Source organism: Anoplophora glabripennis, unplaced genomic scaffold (genome assembly GCF_000390285.2).
Source record: "Anoplophora glabripennis isolate ALB-LARVAE unplaced genomic scaffold, Agla_2.0 scaffold654, whole genome shotgun sequence".
NCBI lineage: Eukaryota > Metazoa > Arthropoda > Insecta > Coleoptera > Cerambycidae > Anoplophora > Anoplophora glabripennis.
This window is the reverse complement of record NW_019417027.1, coordinates 78,679-88,426: the sequence shown is the minus strand read 5'-3', so window position 1 is coordinate 88,426 and position 9,748 is coordinate 78,679. Positions and strand designations below refer to the sequence as shown.

The window sequence follows — 9,748 nt, the reverse complement described above, 5'->3', positions numbered from 1 at the left end:
GACCAAAAGTATACACGTGAACTCAGATACGTGTGTGTGTGAAAAGGATGGACAACGCTTGACCACAGGTTCCTCAGATGAAAATAGGGTTATTTAGCCTAACTTACCTATATACAAAAGTGCACGCCTACTGAGATATAGCCTTCTAAATATACAGGGTCGGAAAGTCCCCATGGTTCATCGGCCGCTACTTGAGAGCGATAAAGAAAGTCATAGAAATCCATGCGATAGAGAAAGATGGCTATAATCAAGGCGTCTAATAGTCACTGGCCATTTCGCCCTTCCACAAATAAGAAGCGGATCTTATTCACCAAGTGCTCCAAAATACACAAAGATGATGATCCGAAAATTTTACCGAAAAAATGCGATTAATTTTTTTACCATAACTTTTGTAATTATTTGTTATAAATTTACTCAAAAAATCATTTTGCAGGAAATTTAAAGCACTTTAAGTTCTGTGATTTGCAGTTTTTTGAGCCCTTCGTTTTTTAGATTTGTAAGCTAAATAGGCTCAGGAAAGGCAGTCTTGGAGCTTAGTTTTGAACTTCTAACGGTCATAATTCAGTCAAATTTTGTCCTACAAAAATATTAAAAAAGCAAATTGTTCAGTAAGAGAAAACCTACAATTTCTTATTATATAATTTTTTTATAACTTTGTTAGTTTTTGAAATATTTTGAAAAAAGGCGATTTTTTTTAAAATTCAAAAATTGTATTCAAAAATGAAATATTTTTTAAAATTTAGGCTTCTAAAATCGTTCAAAATCCCAGAATCTACTGTTAATACTAAATAAAGTAAATTGCAAAAGAAATAGGTACGTTTAATTTTTTTCCGTCAAGTCATTAATTTTAATACTGATTTTTTTTCTCAAAAATCAAGACAATCATTTTATTTTGATTGTAACTTCATTAGTTTTCATGCTACCAACTTCTACCATCACTCAATTTAAAGGTCTTTTCAAGAACTTTAATAGGTGTTATATAAGTTTTCTTCGAAAAACCTTTAATTTTTCCGCTACAGGACGTTGAACGTTTCGATTATAGCTATCTTCGAAATTGACTTCAACTTCTGGGAGTCATGACTCGGGTTCTATACCACCTACAAATTTTAAAAAGCAATCTCTTTGTTTTAATTACCTTAATTTTTGCTTATAATTTTTTTGATAAAACTTGTAGTTTTTGAAATATTCGCGAAAAATGGCTCAAAAACATGTGTTTTTTGGGCTAAAAACGAACATGTTTAGGCGCAAATAACTCAAAAAGTATTGCCTGTACAAGAAATTGTTATAGAACATTTTTTGATTAGAATTCGACCCTCTATCGAATCGTGAGGTTATTTTTAATAAAAAAATTCCCACCCTCCAGAAGGGGTGGCATTCACCCCTAGGGTAAAACCACACATCGGCACTATATAAACTTTTGTTTCTTGGACTATTCCCTAGCTATACAGTTCAAATTTCACGTCAATCCATTCCATCCGAAAAAATTGGTACCTAACCAAAATGGTTCAGTGACTGGACTATTGATACAAATGTAGTAATTGTTTCAGACTTGTGTCGTGTTTGGCATTCTGGGGCTTTACTTAATAAAGAACTTTTGAATTTAAAAGTAAGTGACTTATTATAGAGCACAAAAGAAACAATTCTGGTCGTTCATGTGACTAAAAACAAAGACCAAAGGCCTCGAATATTTGCCATCATTTCAGAGTTTGAAGGATAAGTAAAATCTATAGAATTATTTAAACAGAAACCCCCAAAATTTCGGTACACTGGGTATTTTCAAAATGTAATTGCTGCGATTTTTGTAAATTATTTCGTTTAACTGGAAAATCAAACTCTAAAACGACTCGTTTCAGGAAAAAACTATAGTAATTTTTTGTTTAGTAAGTTTCAGCTTAAATTTCATATTTTAGATATTTTTCAAGAAATTTGATTCACCGGGAGGAAGAATATTATACAGAATTATTTGAAATTTGAAATAAATTACCCAAAATCAACGGGTTGATCACTTCTAATAAATAGAAATTTCTAACCTAAACTTCTATTTCTACATTTTTGAGTTTAGTTTTTAGTTGTTGACAATGGATCAGCAGAGACAAATAATACTAATGCTAGCCATAAATTATACTCTGAATCATATAGAAATGAAGAAAGCAGTATTTCTTAACCTTACTTTATTCAATTGTTCAAATCCACCAATCAAATTCATTAAAACCATGTCTGGTGAAATTTAAATGTGCATCCAAAAGTAGCATGGCTTTGGATAAATAAAGTGAGATTGCAACGAGAACTACTAGTCTTGTAACTTCTTTCTTCTTCTGTTTCCGGCACAATTAGCGCTAAATTCGAATTTGAATTTAGTTACTGCAATACAAAAAATTACAGAAAGGCACTATCAACTAAAAATGATATAAGTCGTTGATCATAATCGTAATCTTTTTTTTAACGAAATGTTGGTTGCCTAACAACTGGAGAAGGTTCCAGCAATAGTTCAGTAATTTGTGGTTCCAGCTTCCAGCATGCTTCCAGCTTACATTTACAAAATGGAAACTTGACACAACTTTTAACTTTTTTTATAAAAACGGTGTATAGACTTATATTTTTTACTAGTCTAGTTCACCAAGCTACATTTTTACGATTTAAAAAATTGATGTGACGTTAAATCGTTATTTGAATAATCTCTAGTGAGTGAGTCACTGATAAGTGATGATTAATAAAACCAAATACGTGTAAGATTGTTACTAACTCTAGTTCTAACAGAAAAGTAACGATGAGTTATTAAGGAAACTGTTCAATTATTTTTTTTAACAAACCTTCCAATGTTAGTATGATTTAACGTAGCCAATAAATTAAGATTTCAAATATGACTTGCACCACCCTACGGAAACAACAGAAGTATGTATAAAACCAATTTATTTACTATACGTGTAGGTAACAGCAAAATAATTTTTAGGTTGTCAACTTAGTGAAGGACATGGAGAGATATCAGAAATTGGGGTCGGCGGGAAGCAAGGGGGTAAAATTCCAAGTGCAGGTGATGACGGTGCTACTCGTAAACGCCCTTAAGAACCTCGACAGTTTCAAGCTCTCCTCTGAGAACAAGCAGGCGGGAAAATTCGACGACGTGGTGCTCCAATCGGCAGGCGGCACCATTCTATTACAAGCCAAACATAAGGAGAGGAGGCCAGTCACGTTCGACAATCTGTTTTCCTCGAACTTCAAAAATGACTTCAGCTTAGTGAAGTATTTCCTGTCGTATCTAGAAATTAAACATAACTTCCCAGTGTCGAAGGTTATTATATGCACTAATGCCAGTGTTAGACTGGGTACGGGAGAACGAGAGCTTTTAAGTAGACATCGGGTTGATCCCGACAGCCTGCTGTACTGCCAAGGCCACAATTGCGAGTTTTATACGTTTAACGATGAAGTTGTGCCTCTCTTGGAGGAAAGCCTAAGGAGAGGCGACACGGATATCGTGACGTTTACCGAAAGAGATATAGAAGACTTCCTGGATAATCTACAGCTTTACAGCGATTATCCCAACGGGGAAAACTTGGAGAAAGTAATCGAACAGGTTCTGCTCACCATGAAATTCTCAAATAATATCTTCTCCAAGATCTCGTCCCAAGATATATTAAATAAAATGGTCCGCTGGTACGAACAGACTAAAGGCGAATACATAACAGAAACCCGCGTGAAGACAATGTTCTGTGAAATAAGGAGCGACAAGTATTGCGAAGTTTTGGACCACTACGCCGTGCTTTTCGACGACAACGAATCCCCTTTCGAAGACTCGAAAACTTTGTTCCACATCATCGTCAAGGGGGGATTTTTGTTGCAAGTAATACGAATCTTTCGCGTCCTACAGGTCAGTAAGGCGAAGGCGCTTTATATAAACCCCGACGACGATGTGGATATGAAGAAACAAGCGATTGATTCGTTCGAGTTGCCTTCTTACGTTTTTTTAGTTGTAATTTGTCCCGAACCGTTATTAAGAGAGAAATACACTAAGTTAAGAGAGATTTTAACGATGTATAAACACAAAAAGATCATTTTGGTGAGTGAACGGGACGATAATTTGACCCGGGAGATAGAACCAAATGATCGTGTAACGTTCGAGGGACCTGTGAAGTTCGTAGATCTCACGGAAGACACCCGAGAGAGGATGTTAAATAAGGAAGTCGTGCTTTTTCAAGGAAATAAAATTAGTTTGAAAGAACTGTTGGGAACGCAAGCTGCCGACGGTTATGGAAGAGCTGTGGATTCAGAAATACTAGAAAAGTTGGTGAAAAGCGTGGAAATTAACGTGGGATCCGCCGTACAACCCTTGAATAAAGAAATCGAGTGTTATTATATACCTCGCAAGTTTACAAGGGAAATCGAGGACGAAGAACGCGACGAGACGATAGAAGAGTCGTACACAGAAGAAAATATATACGAAGTCAACGACAAGTTCGTAATAATTGAAAACAGGGGTGGGATGGGGAAAAGCACGGTACTGACCAACTTGGCGGCGGTGATAAAGAGAAAATACCCCCACCTCTGGGTTATCCGCATAGAATTCAACAAATATAAAGACATTTTTAAGGAGTTTCAGAAAAAAGAAAGAGACGTGATAAGCGTGACGGATCTGTTGGATTCCAACGAAGCGACGAGACTGGAAACGGAGTTGGAACGGTTCGTGTTTTCCCTGGATAGAAAAGTGGTGTTGATCCTGGACGCAGTGGACGAGATCAGCGAAGACGTCAATCCCTACCTAGACCTTATCCTTCACTTGTTCGAACAGTGCCAGGACGCATCGAACATCGCGAAGGTGTTCCTAGCCAGCAGAGAACACGCGATTCAGGCACTGATAGAAGAACTGCGTGTCGTACCTTTTAAATTGTCACCATTCGTTGAGCGAGACTATCTCGATTTCTTCGTGAGGTTTTGGACTTCCAAGCTGTCTTTAGCGGGGCCTGACGTGGGCAAGTGCAGGATTTACGCCGACATTGTAGTGAAGAGAATGGGATTGTGGATAAATCCCGAGTTTACCACCGGAGATCGTTTGGTGGTCATACCGTTGCAGCTGAAAATGCTGGCGGAGATATTTCAAGAGAGCAGTCGATTTGCGGTGTCCGACGATTGGGACGGATGTAAAGAGTTCTTGAGTTCGGATAAGGCGAGGCCGAAACTGCCCAAGAAGGTGAACATAGCAAAGCTCTTCAAGATGCTTATTGACAAGAAAGAGGACGGAATCATTGATGAGGGACAGTCGAGGGACCCGGAAGCTGATGATCAAATGTCTTTAAGAAAATATAACGAATGTCTAGCGTATCGGAAGATGCTTTAGGGATAATTTTTTGATGGTTTGGAACGACAGGCGTTAACCAGTTCGTTAAAAAATGTGTCTTATTTTCGATTTTATTGTATTTGAAGATTTCGTTATACTTTTTACAAGATTCTATAAAATTCAATATTTCTGCTCCAAAATAAATTACTTTTTAAATAATGTATTTATTTTAAAAAAAATTAATTCTAAAACAAATACAAAAATTTTAAGAGGCAACATTTTTTTGCAAATCCTTCAATACCTACTCTCTAGCGGCTAAACGAAGCCACTTAGGATGAAGGCTTTAGTTAAATCTACTTATTTTGATTGCAGGAACCTGTGGTAACTCCTACATACACGGAACATCGGAACACTGTATAGAGGCTGTTCCAAAGCCACCTTGTCAGGAAATATGTACAATGTTTTTTTGTCTCTTGAATAATTTAAATCAATGTTAAAAAGTTTAGGAGATATTTAGAATTCGAGAAGTCAAAAACGGCAAACATGAAAATGCATGAGTTTTTCTAAAAATTACATTATTTCTAATTAAATTTCGCCCTTTTGCAAAATTTGTAACTTATTAAACTTTATTTTACAATTTAAACACCCTCAAAAGGTTGTTGAAATCTAGAAAGTAGAGATATGAGAGATAAAAATATGTCGATTGACCCGAATAAGATATTTGGTGTCAAAGTCCCAATTTTATTTACAATTTATTCTTTATTGCTGGAGGATTTTTTTAGATTTTGGCTAAAATTCGGTGTATGGCGAAATGTAGGTAAAAAAATAAGCTTATATTCGAATGTGGCAAACATAAAATGTGCCACATTTTATTCAAATTTTTTAAACAGTAAAAGCGTTCTCTAGAAGGCTTGAAAAATTTTTAAGGCACCAAAATTTAACTAAGGTAACTCGATTTAAATTAGTTTTTTATGCGGGCAAGTCACCAAACACCCTATATATTAAATCTTCCAAAAAATAAGCATAATAAAAGGCCAAGTTCCACCTTTCCACAATTTGCTACTTAAAATTTGCTGGAATCATATGCTTACTTTATTAATTGGGATTTTCACTTGAACTAATTTTGGCAAAGATCCGAATTTAAAAATTTTTCAAATAACTATACTTTTCCGAACGAAAACGAATTCTATTCGGGTGAAAGAGTGACCGCAAAATCCGCCTATTTTTGAAACTTTGACAGAGGCGACAGGAAAAATCCTAAAAATATTATAAAAATATCCAAAAACTCGTCATGAAAAATGAAACTGAGCATCACTTTCAGTGTGGACTGTGATAAGTGGAGATAAAAATGAGATTGAATTTGAGAACACAGAACATGATGAGAATGAATGGCAGAGCCACCAGGGTTGCCACTGTTTCCAAACAAATTTTTATCTATTATCGCCAGTAGATGGAAATATAGTAGCCAAAAAGTCGCTGATTGTTTGAAATAAAAGTTGACGTTAACAAATTCTGAAAGAATATCTAAAAATTGTACAAAAAACTATCATCTAAATACAAATATTGGACTGCAAAGAAAATATTTTTGAACCCAAATACGAAACAGAAATTTAATATTTATTTTTAACTTTAAACGCTTTATGCGTATAATTATTGCCATCGTATAAAGCATCGTATTAGCCATAAATCAAACAGCCAGTCGCCACAATTATTTAAAAAAATCGCCAGTCGCCATTTGAAACTTCTGGCAGCCATTCGAGTATGTCGTGTCGCTACAATGGTGATAAACTGCCAAATCTGGCAACTCTGGCAGCAGTCCGGACGCAGAGGTTAGGTTAGTAGCGTCTTATAAATTTACATTTTGCGGTATTTGATAATGATAAAAAAAGATAAAAAGCTCATGTTCAGGATAAAGTGATAAAGTCATTACTCATTAGTATCTTATTGCTCCTTATCACCCACCATGTACACGATGACAATTCCAAGAATCGATATAATTAATTTTTTTAACTTAAACACATTTTATTTACCGATAATTGTCTCTATCTATCCCCTATCTGTATGACACTAAAATATGGACTTTAACGTTAATTACCATAGTAATACGTCGTTGTAACAATGTTTTAAAGCTTCATTAAATTTAAAGGACTTTCTGGTTTATTTTGAAACCGGCTCTTAAAATTAAATTTACCGCCTGAAATGAGACACATGAACGACATCTACAGTGGCTTCCGCTGGTTGTCCAGAGGTGCCTTCGTTTTGGCAGATAGTAACTGTTACCAGCTATTGACAGCTCAGAGTATAAATTGTTCGATTTTATAAAAAATTGCTGTGCTTGTCACTCAAGGTTGCTCCCCCTTTTTCGCTGATGCACATAAGCACATAACGAATTTTGAATTTGAAAGTCTACTATGCTACATACATCGAAACCGTCCTTAATGTTTGAAGAGACTCAACCAGTTTCACATGTGACGTCATAAATTGAACAAGAAAATATGTTTTAAAGCGTTAAAAATTGACTGTCGAGAAAAATTGCCTTATCGTTAAAAATTCTGATTCTCGGTTAAGGAGGTTATGTTTATAATTGCAGAAAAACAGTAATGTAAAATGAAAATCGACGATAAATGCAAGAATTCCTTAACTCTCGGCCAAAATACAAACGTAATATCGGACATCGTGTACAAGAAACTACTAGAAAATTGTTTTAATATTTTAGTAGGGAAAGAAGCTGTTCACAGTGAGTACAATACTTCAAAATTTCTCGACTATATTCCTTTCTTTTGCAGGTATCAACACTTTATACAACTCTAAACCGGACATCGTAAAGGAATTCTATGCGGCTCTACTAAAAGCGTGCGCCGAATTTGTTAGAAATAATCTCACTAAAGAAGAAATCGTCCAATTCCTAAGTCAGTCCTGCAACTTCACACAATCACGTGCTAACGCTCTAGCAGAATTCACCGATAAGAACAGAGTAGGGGTCGAGTCGAGTTTGGTGAATATCAGTACCACTTTGCCGCACCTTACAGACGTCAAATGGAAGATCGACTATATCGTAAAGGTGGCAATTGCCGGAAGTAGTAATAATGACGCCTATTACATGTATATTTTTTTTAGTCGAATGTTGCGGATGAGTCCGAAGGTCCTATTTTCAGGGTATCTCTGATAGCGGAAGAGTACGATGTAGAAGCGGAGTGTAAAAGATTGAAAAACGTTATTTTTACGTGTACCAGTCAGGAATTGCAGGATTTGGTGTACAAGCTTAAGGATGCGGTGCGGCACTGCACAACTTTGCACCATCGGATTCTGTAAGGATAGGATTTTGTTTATACATTAAAAAACTAATAAAAAAAAAATGCAAGAAATAGTATCTACTGTTTTACTTTCTTCTTATACACTTCTTCGAGTTTTAGTTACAATTAGACTTTGTCTATAATTGTCATGTCGGATTTCTTTAATACGAACTAAAAAAAATTATTTGAAAACATGCATAATCAATCGGTGTTCGTCTACGCCGTCACTGGACAGCTCCTGAGCTCGGTTGTATGTACGAAGTTTTCAGTGTTACCAGTATTCCCCATTATTATCTTTTTAAACCAACCATATGAAAGACATAGCTTTTGTATGATTTTGCGACGTGTTATTTTAAAGTCACCATATTTTTATCATCGAACAATTTTTAAAGAAATAGTAACTGGGATTTTTTTAAAACACTATGTTTCGTTTATAAATCAAAGTGTCAATGACCTGTAGCATTGGTCTAGTTTAAGTGATCTATGGAAATGATTTAAATTCTTATGTTTCTTTATTTTCTTAGTGTCATCTTTGTGCTCAACTTTGCACTTCATTCGATTTTTTTACAACCATGCTTTTACTAACCGTGAATATGCTGATACTCTCTTTGAGCCGCCAGATTATTTCCATTACAGAAACCATAAATTAAATGCATATTGGCATATTCACTAGTAAAGGCATGGTTGTAAAAAAATCGAATGAAATCCGAAGTTGAGCACAAAGATCACAACTAAGAAAATAAAGAAACAAAAGAATTTAAATCACAGCATGCGGAAGTGAAAATCATTAGTTTCGTTACAATGAAATTGTCAGTATGAAAGATGCCTATGTGCAAAATGTTTTAAAAATGTTAACTGTTCTGAGCCATACATTATTTAAAATATAATTATTTCTGACTAAACTAAGCAGAATTGGAAAAAGAGTAGGGACATGTTTCTTCAAAAAAGTCCAATTCACAAAAAAATATTATTTGCTTGATAATTCAAAGGAATAAAAATAAATTTGAAAAATTTCTGTTAAGGGTATAGAAACTATCCTTATTTATAACAGATTTTGATGAAACTTATTAGTCCAGTTACTCAGGGTTTTTACCTCCCAATTCTTTATAACTGAACCGATTGACGTGAAATTTTGACTGAATGTGGAGAATGCCTCAAGGAACAAAACTTATATAGTGCCGAAGTG

The 9,748-nt window shown here is 35.1% G+C and overlaps 2 protein-coding genes across 2 annotated transcripts; both read left to right on the top strand.

The window, feature by feature from the left end:
• The first annotated feature begins 2,521 nt into the window (after positions 1-2,521).
• Positions 2,522-5,488, top strand: LOC108909964. The gene is made up of 2 exons (XM_018714440.1): positions 2,522-2,892; positions 2,951-5,488. Exon 2 carries the CDS (start codon positions 2,972-2,974, stop codon positions 5,327-5,329), a length of 2,358 nt encoding a protein of 785 aa, XP_018569956.1. The 5' UTR covers positions 2,522-2,892; positions 2,951-2,971; the 3' UTR covers positions 5,330-5,488.
• A 2,213-nt stretch (positions 5,489-7,701) lies between these two features.
• Positions 7,702-8,617, top strand: LOC108909955 (COMM domain-containing protein 3). Its single transcript, XM_018714432.1, has 3 exons — positions 7,702-8,006; positions 8,056-8,330; positions 8,387-8,617. Exons 1-3 carry the CDS (start codon positions 7,877-7,879, stop codon positions 8,579-8,581), a joined length of 600 nt encoding a protein of 199 aa, XP_018569948.1. The 5' UTR covers positions 7,702-7,876; the 3' UTR covers positions 8,582-8,617.
• The last annotated feature ends 1,131 nt before the right edge of the window (positions 8,618-9,748 follow it).

What these genes read in the sequence shown, in the direction of transcription:
- LOC108909955 (XM_018714432.1), top strand. Translation starts at nt 7,877, where the DNA reads ATGAAAATCGACGATAAATGCAAGAATTCCTTAACTCTCGGCCAAAAT. An exon ending in AGGGAAAGAAGCTGTTCACA is followed by an intron (nt 8,007 to 8,055) that starts GTGAGTACAATA and finishes TTTCTTTTGCAG; the next exon opens with GTATCAACACTTTATACAAC. An exon ending in AGATCGACTATATCGTAAAG is followed by an intron (nt 8,331 to 8,386) that starts GTGGCAATTGCC and finishes TATTTTTTTTAG; the next exon opens with TCGAATGTTGCGGATGAGTC.
- LOC108909964 (XM_018714440.1), top strand. Translation starts at nt 2,972, where the DNA reads ATGGAGAGATATCAGAAATTGGGGTCGGCGGGAAGCAAGGGGGTAAAA.